The 14,427-nt window shown below is 48.5% G+C and overlaps 1 protein-coding gene across 1 annotated transcript in view; it reads right to left on the bottom strand.

The window, feature by feature from the left end:
* Positions 1-4,436: 4,436 nt before the first annotated feature.
* The window catches only part of LOC122446581 (ral guanine nucleotide dissociation stimulator-like), a 33,217-nt gene continuing 23,226 nt past the window's right edge, over positions 4,437-14,427 (bottom strand). The window contains exons 2-7 of the mRNA XM_043476988.1: positions 9,907-9,992; positions 8,925-9,035; positions 8,098-8,291; positions 7,405-7,464; positions 6,271-6,464; positions 4,437-6,000 (exon numbers count right to left, since the gene is read on the bottom strand). Of these exons, the coding sequence (XP_043332923.1) occupies positions 5,804-6,000; positions 6,271-6,464; positions 7,405-7,464; positions 8,098-8,219 (573 nt within the window). The 5' untranslated portion in view covers positions 8,220-8,291; positions 8,925-9,035; positions 9,907-9,992 and the 3' untranslated portion in view covers positions 4,437-5,803. The remainder of the gene's footprint in view (positions 6,001-6,270; positions 6,465-7,404; positions 7,465-8,097; positions 8,292-8,924; positions 9,036-9,906; positions 9,993-14,427) is intronic.

The following is a 14,427-nucleotide window of genomic DNA, read 5'->3' as shown; positions in this document are numbered from 1 at the left end:
AAATGCCGCAGCCAACATCACACTCAGTGGCGAAAGACTTCTGATAACTTTTCCTCTGAGATCAGGAAGCATGAAAGAATGCTGGGTTCTACCATTTCTATGCAACATGGCACTGGTAGTTTCAGCCATAGCCATTAGGAAAGACAGATTAATTTTAAAATTTATGAAAAAGTCACTGACATTCAGTGATTTGAAACAAATAAGTAGAATTATCTCTGTTTCCAAACTACACGATCTCATGTGTAAAACTCCTAAGGATGTCCCCAAAATAACATGCAAACTAATACAATCAGCAGTGTCAGGACACAAAGTCAACATTAAAAATTCTGTGCATGTCTATACACTAATATGATGAATCTGTAAAGGAAATTAAGAAAACAGTTTTATTTACAATTACATCAGAAAGAATATGGCAACCCACTCCAGTATTCTTGCCTGGAGAATCCCAGGGACAGAGGAGCCTGGTGGGCTGCTGTCTATGGGGTCGCACAGAGTCGGACACGACTGAATCGACTTAGCAGCAGCAGCAGCAGAAAGAATAAACTACTTAATAATTAACCAAGGAGGTGAAGACTTGTTCAAGGACAACTGTCAAACTTTGCAAAGAGATTAAATGACACAAATTCCATTTTCTTGGATTGGAAAACACCACCACTAAGATCTCCATACAATTGATGGCAATTTACACTTCCAATGCAATCTGCATAAAAACCCCATCCTAAATGGAAAACCTCATCCTAAAATTCACTTTACACTAAAAAGACCCCCAAATAGCCAACAATTTTGAGGAAGAAAAACAATGTGGGAGGACGCACGTTTCCTGATTTCAAATCATACTGCAAAACTGGAAGAATCATAACAGCAAATCATAATCATAACTGGCAAAAAGATAGAATTAGAGATCAATGGTACAGAATTCAGAGCCCAGAAACAAAACCTCACATATATTGTCAAATGATTTTTGATAAGGGTGGCAAAATCGGTCAAGGGGGAAAGACAGTGTTGTCCACACAGGGTGCTGGAAGAACCCTTTGATATGAACGTGCTGCAGAAAAAAGCTGAAATCTGCAAACACTGTTTATAAAAGTTAACTGACAAATCAGACATAAAGGTAAGAACTAAAATCCTGAAACTTCTAGAAGCAAACGTGGGACAAATTTCACAGACATATATACATCCATACAGACACAGAGATTTCACAGTTTCCTTGCTTGAGTTTAAAAAAGCCTCCTCCCTTTTTTTTAACCGCTTTCAGTTTTTAACCCCTTTAAGTTATACTAATTGAGCCAAGGCTGTAGTCTCACGTGTTATAGGCTGTGTTTACATTTTAAGGACAAGAAAGAGTTGAAACTGCAAGCTTTCTCTTAGGACTACTTTTTCTCTCAGGGTCAGAATTTTGAAACTGTTTTCTCAAGCCTGCTTTCTCTACAGTTTTAGCATGTCAAGAGAGTTCCATCCTGGCTCTTATAGAGTTAAGATAAGTGCTTACAAGCTCTGCCTTTGTTCCAGTTCTACTGGAAGTCAGCCTGAGTTTCAATGCATAGCTGTCTGACAAGGGGGCTGTTTGGCTTTGGAGGCATGGTTTCTCATTATTAATTTGGTACCTAAAACAGATATGATCTGATAAACCTTCTGAGGCAAAGTGATAGATCAGGTTGCTTCTGCAAATGAATCTAGCTACCTAAGGAGTTACCCTTGGGTCCTTTCTACTCTCTTGTCTCGGTTTCCCTGTGTGGCAGGAAAGCTGCTGTGGGTGCTCAGAACACCTAGAGAGCAGCCCTATCATGTCCCCCAGGTGAGCAGAATTTACTTAATTATTACAGAGAAAAGCCCTGTAGGATCCATAACCATCAGATACTTCTACTATAGTCACAGTTCTGCGCAAACAGCCAGTTGCCTGAAGAAGCAAACCTTTCTTTGCTTCAGAGCTGAGCAGGCTCAGTGTCTTCTTTCACTAGCAAACGTTGTGTTCAGACATATATACACAGTCTTGCCAATTTAAGCCAAATTTCACTTCACTTCAAGCAGTTCACTCTAAATTCACTCCCTAGGTGCCTGCCGAAAATTCCCCCTGAATCTCTGGCTACGAAATGTACCAGCACCCTCTTAAGACCCTACGTTAAAGAGAAAAACAGCCTGAGTAAAATTCAGAATATCATTTAAAAGAATGCTGTCCAGCTACCAGGAGAATTCAACAAAGCACCTAGGAATACTGAGAAGCACATGGGGTTCACAGGACACAAGCTACTACCAAGCTCCTGTCAGTCAGGCAGCTCAGTCATGTCCAAAGTTTTGTGACTCCATGGACTGCAAGATGCCAGGCTTCCCTGTCCATCACCAGAGCTTGCTCATACTCATGTCCATCAAGTTGGTGATGCCATCCAACCATCTCATCTTCTGTCGTCCCCATCTCCTGCTTTCAGTCTTTCCAGCATCAGGGTCTTTTCCAATGAGTCAGTTCTTCCCATCAAGTAGCCAAGTATTAGAACTTCAGCCTCAGCATCAATCATTCTAATGAATATTCAGGACTGATTGCCTTTAGAATTGACTGGTTTGATCTCCTTGCAGTCCAAGGACTCTCAAAGCCTTCTCCAATACCACAAATCAAAAGCATCAATTCTTCGGCACTCAGCTTCCTTTACACTTCAACTCTCACATCCAAACACGACTACCAGAAAAAAACATAGCTTTGGCTGCACATACTTTGTTGGCAAAGTAATGTCTCTGCTTTTCAATATGCTGTCTAGGTTGATCATAATTTTTCTTCCAATGAGCAAGCGTCTTTTAAAATCATGGCTGCAGTCACCATCTGCAGTGATTTTGGAGCCCAAGAAAATAAAGTCTGTCACTGTTTCCATTATTTCCCCATCTATTTGCTATGAAGTGATGGGACCAGTTGCCATAATCTTATTTATCTGAATGTTGAGTCTTAAGCCAGTGTTTTCACCTCCTTCAATTTCATCAAGAGGCTCTTTAATTCTTCTTCCCTTTCTGCCATAACGGTGGTGTCATCTGCATATCTGAGGTGATTGATATTTCTCCCAGCAATCTTGATTACAGCTTGTGCGTCATCCAGTCCGGTGTTACTCATGCCTCACACCCATCCCCAAGCAACCACTAATCTGTTTACTTCAGAAATGAAAACGTTCTGTATCTGGCTGCTTTTCCTCAATATCAATGTTTTCAGATTTATAAATAAACTATGAGGGGAGCTCCACTGAGTTCCTCCTACTATGCCTGTCACTTTCCCAGGACTCGAGGAAGCATGCATTAAGACTTTAAACAATGCCAGCATGGAAAATATAGAACACGGACAGAAGGATGATCCAGGTAATTTCCTAGATGGACTACAAAAGCCTTTTGCAGATTCCCTGAGATTGATCCTGAAAGTGCAGAGGGAGAAATGGTCTCAAAAGAGAGATCTCTCAGTCAGCTTCAGATATGCGTAGTAAGCTACTAAAACAGGCGTATGGACAAAATCAGTCTTAGATAACCTATTGCGACCGGCTCAGACACATTATTATGGCAGAGAGGAATAGGCAGAAAAAGACGAGGAAAGACTGAAATCCCAGCAATGGCTCTCAGATCCACTCTAAAACAGAGGGAGAAAAATGCCCACAGGGACCCAGCTATAAAGGAAGCCTTGCTTTTACTGAAGAAAGTGGAGTTACCTGCGAGAATTGCTCTCGGGCATCTAAGCTGCCACGGGCTCCACGCCCAGTCTGCAAACACCCACACTGCAGAAGGCTGCCCTCTGAGGCGTATGCCCCAGGGATCGGACTCTCAAGGCAATCAGGACCGAAGGTGCCTGGGGCTCCCCACACAGCCTCCTGTGGGAATTCCACCTGAGGAATCCTGGGTCATGACAACTGTGGGGGCCAATCAGTCGATTTCATCTTAGACCACAGGGGAACTTTCTCTCTGTGTTTCCTGAAGCCCCTGGCCCACACTCTCCCCGATCCGCTTCCAATATAGAACTGTCTGGATGAAACAAACATTATACTTTCAGCTGTGCTCTAAGCTATACTATCTACTATCACGGAAAATAGTACATCTGTGTTAAAACACAGTGTGAACTTTAACGTGACAATCCCCGTTTCAGAGAGATCTCCTCGCATAGGTACCATGAGTAAATATGGCCCATCTATTCTGCAGATCACAGTCTTGGATGTGGTCCATGTGCAAGTCATCTTCTTCACTCACAGTGCCTCAGCCATTCTTGGGGAAATGTTCCTTATCCATCAGGGCACAAAGTTAAGTGAGTCTGAGCCCTCTTCCTCACCGCAGCCAAGAGAGGCCCACAGAGCCACTGAGGGGCGCCTTCCAGCTATGACGAGGCCTGGGGTTGCTTGTCACCCAGCTGTAAACCACCCAGGGATGTGGAAGGCTGGGCAGACTCTGTGCAGGCTTTGAAAGCTCGGTGTTTAATCCGTCACTGTCCGTTTGGAAAACTGAGGCCCAAATAGGACAGGGAAAAACCAGGGCTCGGGGCAGGGGCAGAGTCTCAGGCCATCCTCGGCTAGGGCTGCACCACACACACCAGCTTGGCTTTGGGAAGTAGAGAGCCAGAAGCCCAGAACATCCCCACTCACCTGGACTAGATGTCTCTGGGTGTCCACACAAATAGACACAACACTCACACTAACCTCAGAAGAGGGGACAGGAGGGCATTGGGGTCAAAGGAGGAGTGGACCTGGGGTGGCGACAAATGAAAAAGGAGCAAGGCCATGATCACAGACTGGATCTCACGCTGTCTCTGGTGCAGGAACGGACCAGGACTCAGCCGGAGGTCTCTGCCAGTGTCTCCCAGGGCTTTGAGGCTGTGGACTCACCGGAGACACAAGCTGCTTCATTCAGTGGCAGGCCACAAGGGCCTCCTCAGAGGCTTCTTCCCCAGAATGAGGGACCAGGCGGGGGCGAAGTGTGGCAGAGAGGACACTGCAACACTAGTGAAGAATTGGAAATGGAAACACTAATGGAGCACTTCCATCACAGGTCCTCAAAAAGGCAACTAGACGGTATTCAGTAGACTCCCACATTCCGCTCCTACATCACCCCGAAAGAAGTAAACACAGAAAGACACAAGCCTGTACACAACTGTTCAGAGCAGCGCTATGCACAAGGGCCCACAGGTGAAAATAGTCCGATTGTCCATCAACAGATGAGGGGAGAGGCGAGGGCAGCACCTTCCCAGACTGCAGGATTATTCGGCGTCAAATAGGACGCAGATGCTCTGCAACAGACAACAGACATGGTCATCCTAGTGAAGGTTCTCCATGCCACTCACACATACAATTGAAAAACTTATAGAATTCATTTTCTAAGGTCACTTTATCTCACAGAAAAAATAAGTTTGTACATGGAATCAAAAAATCAAAACACATATGAAGAGAGGGAAGTATCGGGGTGGAGACACAGGCGCAGGGCTGGTGCTGGCACAGGGGCAGCACAGCATCTGCCTGGGAAGGCGAGGCTGGCGGACGAAGTGGGAGCAGCTCCAGGGATGTTAGGGCAGGACCTGGCTCCAGGGCCCGAGCTGCTAGAAAAGCTGTGTCTGCTGGGGTCTCTAGAAGCACAGCTGGATAACACCGGAGCCACAGCTGACTGCAACGCACCAAGGAGCTCCAGAGCCGAGGCAGTGCCCTGGCCGAGGGTGGCTTAAGTCTGGGGACCGAGGCTGTAGAAGCAGCGCTGGCACAGGATTTCCGGGCGATTCAGGCCCTGAAGGAGGAAGAGAGCTGTTTCTTGGACGTTCTCTGGATCTAGAAGTGGAGCCTGCAGGTACCTTTCCTCGCTTCCAAGCCTAAGGGAGAGCGACGGCATGAGCACGCTGCGGCTCTGGGTTTGGAGCCGGCATGTTTATTTGATGCAGTCCTTGAACTTGAATGGGAGCTGGGCTTGGAGCTTGCTCTGACTGTGGAGCTGTGGCAGGTAGTAGGGATGCTGTTGGCTCTAGGTCTGGGGATGTTTCCAGAGCTTCTTCTCCAGCGGGTGCTGTTTCTCCCAGAAGAGAAAACACTGTCAGTAAGACTGCTTGTCCATGGATCTCAGAGACAGGACGCTACTCGCTCCTTAGCCCTGAAATCTCAATCCAAGATGCCACCTACCCCCGGGAAGTCCTCCCAGGCTGCAGTCCAGGGGAATAGTGATCTGAGCCTCCTCAATGGCCCTGGTCTAGCTCCAGCCTCAGGAGGCGCTGCTCTGTGTGGCCCAGCCCCCTCCCTTCCTTCTTCGCCCCCCCCCTCCTCACCCACCCCGAGTCCTCCTCACCATGCCCCTCTGCCTCAGTGGGCTCCAGGGTCTCCCGCTGCGCCAGGAGATGGCGGGCTCGCTGCTCCAGGTCCGAGTCGGGCATGCTGAGCTCTGCGTACGCGAGGAGCATCTTCAGGCAGGGACGTTCCGGGGACTGCAGGAAGTCCTCAGGGTAAAGCTGCAGCCAGGTGCCCAGGATGGAGGCCATGGCCCTGGGGGCGTCACGGGAGCAGCAGAGTCAGAGACCTGGCCTTCCCGCCACACTGCACTCCGGGGCCGCCCTGCGGGGACCCGGGCCTCTGCGCCTTCTGCCCCTGCCCATCCAGAGGTCAGTTCTCCTCCATGCTCCCTCTCACCTGGCTGACCAGGCAGAGGAGGCCTGGACACAGGGGAGGGGCCACCAACGAGCCTGCTCAAGTGACAGCCCTTGATCCACGGCGTGACCATCTGTCCGCTTCCTGAGGGCAGCCTGACAGAGTGCACTGACCCTCACCTGCCCCGCCCCCTGGTGTCACCACTGCGAGGGCAGGCCGGGCGTCTACTCTGGTCACTGCATCTCGGGAACATGAAGCGGTCCCAGGAGTATCTGGCCCAGGAGGGCACACACAGACTCTGTCATCTGCCCAGGCTTCCTGCGGGCCTCCTAACACCTCAGATTTACCTCCTACACCTGCAGGTTGCCTCCTCCCCTAGGGATGTGCCTTCATCTCCTCCAGTCACTAACACTCATCCTTTACCAGCGAGGGCTCAGCTGTCCCGTGAGTGTCAGTAGGTGCCCTGAGCACCAGCTGAGCAACCCCAGCTGAGGTTCCACCAGACAGTGAGCAGGATGCTCTCCACACTGTGTGTTCTGGGTCCCAGGATCAGGGGTCGAGCAGGACTGGGATGGACAGGGGATGGGTGCGGACTCTCATGGAGTGGACTGTGACCTCTGCCCTACCAGATGCTCCTCAGAGCACCCCAGACCCCTCCACAGCTCTCTTGGCCTCCTTTCCCCTTTTCCAGGAGAAGCCCCCCAGACCTTGGCCCCCAGTAGGATCCACACTATGTGAGATCCAGGATTCTGCTAGCCCTGCCCATCCAGCAACCCCATTACTCCTGGCAGCTCTCTGGGGAAGGGGGTCGCTCCCTCTGGAATCACAATCCACTCACATTTTCAGCTGGTGCAGGGGTCCACCATCCTCATCGCAGTAAGGGAGGATGCATCCGTACCTACAGGAGGCCAGGAAGGTGTGTAACATGGACAGTACTGGAGACACGCACCAATGTGACGGACAGTGCGACAGGGTTCCCCGTCTCCCCCAGCCCCTCGCCCCGAGAGAACTGAAGCCCTGGGGGGCAGGACTGCTCTCTGCCCGACGCGTTGCCTGATGCTTGTTCCCAGAAGAGTTCCTGCGCCTTGTGCACCTTCCTCTATATTTCAAGAGCGAAAGAGCCCAACCAGCCCCTTCCGAGTGCCTGGGGCACCACTGGTCACTCCCAGGGACCCCTGCTCTCACTCACCCAGGACAGGGCACCTCTCACACCTCACCTTGCCATTGGGAAAATGCTTTGGGCCAAAGTCAAAGGCACAGAGATATCCGAGACAGAGGCTTCCTCGAGGTGAGGAGGAACGTGATGACTCAGCACAACCCCAGCCTTTCCAGGGGACCAGGTCCCCGAAAGCACTTTCCGGGATGCACCCACGTAGTGCCCACAGTCACCCTGGGGGCTGCTCCTCCCTTTCCCCTCGTGTGCAGAAGGGGCCAACTGGGGCTCTGAGAGGTGGACAGACATTCCCACGACGCACAGCTGGAAGGTGGCCGGGTCCCCCTGAGTCCCCAGTTCAGGAGGGGAAGTGCTCACCTCATGAAGAGAAGGTCCAGCACCTGCTGGGGGGTCCCAAAAGCCCTGTAGGTGCCCAGGAATGTGGGGAGGTAGGAGGGGTCACGGCCCAGGAAGGCAGGCACCAGGTTGCCCACCAGCATCTCCAGTCTGCGTCTCTGGACGCTCCACACCCTGCAGGTCTCATTCTTGTCCCCTGCGGACACACTTTCCCCCTGGGGTGGAACACAGCAGAGACACGAGTCAGAGGCGGCACCAAAGACTCCAGGAAGGCAGGGGCTGGAGCTCAGACTGAGTCCCCAAGCGTCCAGGACTCAGGGCAGGAGGAGGGGCAGGAGTGTCCTCCGCAGGATAAACGTCCTGGTATCACGAGTGAACTGGCGCTGGGCCATGGTTACGTGTGTGAGAGTCTCGGGGCACTTTGTATTGGACAGCTCTCCGGGTGTTAACTGCATCATCCCTGTGGTGGTGTCCAAAACTTCCCATTCTGTGGATGAGAACTGGGGTGAGAGGGGCTGACCCTGGCTGAGAGACATCAGGATTCTCAGGCCCAGGTGGACACCTGGGGATGCAGTTAGTACAGGATAAACTGTAGAAAAATGCAGACAGGCTCCTTGGGGACCTTAAGTGAAATCCTATCACAATCTCCTTCTGAGATTCCCACATGTAAGTGAACAGTGATTTTGCATCTGGACAAGTCAGGGCCTGGGCCGCAAGGGCGCTTCACAGAGCTGACAGTGTCAGGTTCCTCTGGGAGCAGGACTCCAGGAGGGACCCAGGGGCGGGCCAGGGTGGCTCTGGGATCCAGAACTTCCTGGGGGTCAGGCCTCCTCCCACCTGGCACTCACCCTGTGCCCTCCCTGGGCTCTGTGGCTGGTGTGGGGCTCCTGCCCCTCGTGCAGGGATGTGGAGCAGGGGGCTCTGAGGACCGGCTCCTGTCTGTAGTCCCGTGAGGAGCCCTGTGAACAAGTGCCCAGCAGCCGGGCAGAAAGTCTCAGGCCGCCGGCCAGCCGTGTGTGGTGCTTCTCGGACCCCAGACATCTCCCCTCCAGACACACGCCCACCACTCTCTGCACAGACCTCCACCGACGATGCAGACACCTGACCACCCGACAGCCCTGGGTCCACACTGGCACAGAGAGGACCACCTCAGGGATCCTGTTTCCCCACTGCCAGCCCGTCCTCAGGTGTGACCGTGACAGGACCACCAGGTCACCACGTGCCCACCAACCTGCTCCTGCCCAGAGGGAGAACCTCCCCTCAAGCCCCACTTCCCCGCACATGGAGATGAGGGCAGCTGGCGCTGCCCAGGGAGGGCTCCCAGTGGCGGCCAGGCCTGGTGTGGCCAGCTCTAGGTCGACTGGGGTTACCTTAGGTGACCTCCTGGTAAAAGACCAGAGGCATCCAGGTTGAGCGCTCAACCGCCTGAAACATCTGAACAACCTCTCCCTCCAGGGTTTCCTGAAGCAGAAGCCCTGGCCAGTCGAGACACAGCTGGAGAACATCCTTCGGGATGAAGACTCTCCAGCTGAGTGAGCCCCAACTGGCTGTGGCGCTGTTGCTAGAAGGTGGGTGCCTGGTTACAGGGTTCCGAGTTCTGTTAGGGTCTGCCATCCAGGAAGTGACTTCACCACCCGGGGGCCCCTTCCTTGGATTGACAGTGGACACCCCTGCACATAGCCCTCGGGATCCTGACCGCTCACCCCTCACCCACGCAGCCCCGGGCCTCACACGCTTGCACCACACAGCCCTCCACACGGCTCCCGGGCAGGCTGTGTGTGTAGCTCTGAGGAGACAGACCTGGGCCCAGACTCACCTCCCGTTTCCCACCTGTTCTCCGTCCTGGATGAGTCCCTGTCTCTCAAAGCCTGTCGGTGTCCCCACCTGCACACCGGGGATGATGCTCACATGGACTTCTAGGGATGTCCTCAGACATAGGTGGGACAAGAAATGGAACATGTGGGAGTCGTGTCTCACGCAATCTGTGCCTCCAACCCCTGTATATTATTCTTATTACCATCCTCCTATCTGTCCCTCTTCTGATCCCAACCCACAGTCCTTATTAAATGTCAATGTGAGTGTGCGTGTGTGAGTGTATCCCAGTGCTCACTCTGATAGGCCAGAAGAAAACTGCCTCTGTAAGCAGGAATAGGCAACAGTTTCCTAAGATCTCAGCGTTTCTAATTTCCAAAGCAAACCTAAAGAGAGGGCTCTCAGCTTTGGCCAAGGAGATCAAGACACTGTGACACAAGGCATTAAAGGTAGCAGGGGCTGGAGCTGGGATGACAGACTCAACATCGTCTGGCCCCACTGTCCACACCCATAACCACAGGACAGGATGTGACGACCCAGCTGCCTTCACGGGGCTCACAGCCCAGCAGACTCAGCATCTCAGGCTGGACACACAGAGGCCCAGGGACAAACTGGTGCTCACAGCCTGCCTTCTGCCAGACAGACTTGACCATCCCATCTGTTGTGGCCTTTATGTCCTTGTCCTTAAATCACCCTGTCATTTTTGAGATTGCACCCAAGCACACCATTTCAGACTCTTTTGCTGACTATGATGGCTACTCCATTTCTTCTAAGGGATTCTTGCCCACAGTAGTAGATGTAATGGTCATCTGAATTAAATTCACCCATTCCAGTCTATTTTAGTTCACCGATCCCTAAAATGCCAATGTCCACTCTTGCCATCTCCTGTTTGACCACTTTCAATTTACCTTGATTCATGGACCTAACATTCCAGGTTCCTATGCAATACTGTTCTTTATAACATCAGACTTTACTCCCATCACCAGTCACATCCAGAACTGGGCGTTGTTTCTGCATTGGTGCCATCTCTTCATTCTTTCTGGAGTTATTTCTCCAGTAGCATATATTGAGCACCTACTGACCTTGGGAGTTCATCTTTCAGTATCATATCTTTTTGCTTTTCATACTGCTCATGGGATTCTCAAGGCAAGAATACTGAAGTGGTTTGCCATTCTCTTCTCCACCAACAAACAAGCCAAAAATATAAAAGGTAGGTAAGGACAGTCTCTGCAATAAATGATGTTGGGAAAACTGGACACTTACATGCAAAACAACCAAACTGGACCACTATCTTACAATATGCAGAGAACTGAACTCAAAATGCATTAAGCCTTGAGTAGAAGACCTGAAACCACAGAACTAGAAAAAAACAGGTAGAAACCTCTTTAACAGCTGTCTCAGAAATAATTTTTGGATCTGATTCTAAACACAAAAGAAAAGCAAAAAGGAACAACTGGAATTATAGCAGAGGTCAACAAAATAAAACAGAGAGAAGTGAAATGAAATAGGAGAAAATATTTGCAATTCATATATTTTCTAAGGGGCTAATATCTAAAATATATAAAGAGTTCATACAACTGAATAGCAAACAATAAAAACCAACTTCATTTAAAAAAGGGCCAAAGGTCTCAATAGACATTTTTTCCAAAGAAGACATACAGATGGCAAACAGGCACAGGAAAAGATGCTTTACATCTGTAATCATCAAAGAAATGCAAATCCACACCAACAGAAGTTACCCCCTCACACCTACCAAAATAGCCATCATCAAGAAGAACACAAATAAATGTTGGCAAGGATGTGGAGAAAAAGAAAACACTTGAACACTGTTGGTGGGAATGTAAATTGGTGTAGCCAGTATGGAAAACACCATGAAGGCTCTTCAAAAAATGAGACTGCGTCACGATCCAGCAATCCCGCTCCTGGACATATATTGGGAGAAAGCTGTAAACTGAAAAGATAATGCACGACTAGTTACAATGCCTAAGATGTGGAAGCAACCTAAATGTCCACTGCCACATGGATAAAGAAGAAGCGGCGCATACACACAATGGAATACTGCGGAGCCATAAAAAGAATGGAATGATGCCACTTGCAGCAACTTGGATGGACCTGCAGATGGTCAGAGAAGTGAAGTCAGGCACAGAGAAAGACAAACGTCGTATGATACTGCTAACATGTAGACTCTAAAAAAGCGATACGCATGAACTGACTCACAAGATAGAAACGGATACACAAATTTTAAAAGCAAACTTACGATTACCAAATGGGACAAGTGAAGGGAAGGATAAATTAGGAGGTGGAGATTAATAAACAGATGCTACTATATGTAAAATAATGAACAAGGACCTACTGTATAGCACAGGGAATTCTCCACAATATTCTGTAATACCTTATAAGGGAAAAGAATCTGAAAAAGAATAGATCTATGAATATATTTAACTCAATCACTTTGTTGTATACCTGAAACTAATACCATACTGTAACTCAACTATTCTCCAGTATAAAATAAAAATTAAATTAAAAAAGAACTCATACAACTTAATAGCAAACAAAATAAATCTCGTTTTTAAAAGGGCAGAAATCCAAATACACATTCTTTCAAAGAAGATATACAAACGATCATCAGGCACATGAAAAGATGCTCAACATTCTAAATCACTAGAAAAATGCAAATCCAAACTGCAATGCAGTATCACTGACCACATGCTATCATCAGAAAGATCAGAAATAACACGCTGGGGAGTATGTGGAGAAAAAAGAACCTTTAGAAGCTGTTGGTGGGAAGGTAGAATGGTACAGCCAGTATGCAAAACAGTATGGAGGGTCTTCAAAAAACAAAAACTAAAATTACCTCATGATCCAGCACTTTCACTCCTAGGTATACATATCTGAAGAAAATAAAAACACTCATGGATCAGTAGTATCAATCATCAGTGACTAAGAAGAAGCATACATCTCTGTGGCTCAGTGCTACGTCCCGGCCATCACCTGCTGCCCTACCAGGATTCTGGAAGCCTGAGCAGAAGTTGGAAGGGCATATGTATCTCTTTAGATAATAATCATTTATAGCTATCTATGACAACCCACTCCAGTGTTCTTGCCTGGAGAATCCCAGGGACGGCAGAGCCTGGTGGGCTGCCGTCTATGGGGTCGCACAGACTCGGACACCACTGAGGCGATTTAGCAGCAGCAGCAGCAGCATATAATAAGAATTATACATCATGAACAAGTGGGATTTATTTTTGGAATGCAAGAATGCTTCAACCTAGGAAAATGCATCTGGATAGCACACACATTAACAGAATAAAGGGGAAAAAACATGTTCATCTCAGTTCATAGAAAAGCAGTTGAAAAAATTAAACACCTTTTCATGCTAAAATCACCTGACAAATTACATTTGAGGGAAATTATCATGACAGAATAATGCCATACATGGAAAACCCATAGCCAACATCACAGTCATTGGTGAAACCTGGAAAATCTTTCCTTTGACTTCAGGAAGCATGCAAGAATACTGGGTTTTACCACTTCTAAGCAATAGTACTTGTAGTTTTAGACATGGCTGTCAGCAAAGACATATAACAAAATAAGTTGAATTAATGCATAAATCACCAACATTCAAATATGAAAAATGGAAGTAGAATTATCTATGTTCACATGTGACATGATTTCATAAGTAGAAAGCCTAAGGATGCCACAAAAAATAATGTTATATATAAAAAATTAATTCAGCAAAGTAACAAGGACATTCACTAAAGTCAATGCTGAAAATCAGTGGCATTTCTGTACACTAATGATCAAAGTGAAAAGGAAATTAAAGAAACAGTTTTGTTTACAGTTGTTTCAGAAAGAATAAACTACTTAGTGATTAACCTAACAAAAAAAGTGAAGACTTGCACAGTGAAATGTCAAACTGTGTGAAGACATTAAATGACACAAATCCTGTTTTCATGCATTGGAAGACTTATTGCTACGATCTCAATACTAACCATTGCGATGGACAATTCCAATGCAATCCTGATCAAAACTCCACCCTAAACCCAAATGCCTATCCTAAAACACTTTACAACTAATATACCCCAAAAGAGCCAAACAATCACAAGAAGAAAATGTAATATGGGAGAATACTGTTACTGATTCCAAGCTTACTGCAAAGCTATAGTAATCAAAACAGTTTGGTACTGGCACGGATCACAGCCTTGCAGTGAGGAAGGGGTTTCCATAACTCAGTGAAGCCATCAGCCATGGTGTACAGAGTCACCCCAGATGGATGGGTCAGAATGAAGAGTGCTGACAAAAAGTGGTCCACTGGGGGGTGAAATGGCAACCAACTTCAGTATTCCCGTCTGGAGAACACCACGAACAGGAAGAAAAGGCAAAAAGGTATGACGCTGCAAGATGAGCCCCCCAGGTCAGAAGGCATTCAGTATGCTGAACTGGGGAAGAGTGGAGGGCAGCTACTAACAGCTCCAGAGGGAAAGGAGTGGCTGGGCCAAAGCAGAAATGACACTCAGTTGGGAATGTGTCTGGTGGTGA

The sequence above is a fragment of the Cervus canadensis genome, chromosome 8 (genome assembly GCF_019320065.1).
Source record: "Cervus canadensis isolate Bull #8, Minnesota chromosome 8, ASM1932006v1, whole genome shotgun sequence".
Taxonomy (NCBI): domain Eukaryota; kingdom Metazoa; phylum Chordata; class Mammalia; order Artiodactyla; family Cervidae; genus Cervus; species Cervus canadensis.
Note: the sequence above shows the minus strand (reverse complement) of the source record. Positions and strands in the feature narration are given on the sequence as shown.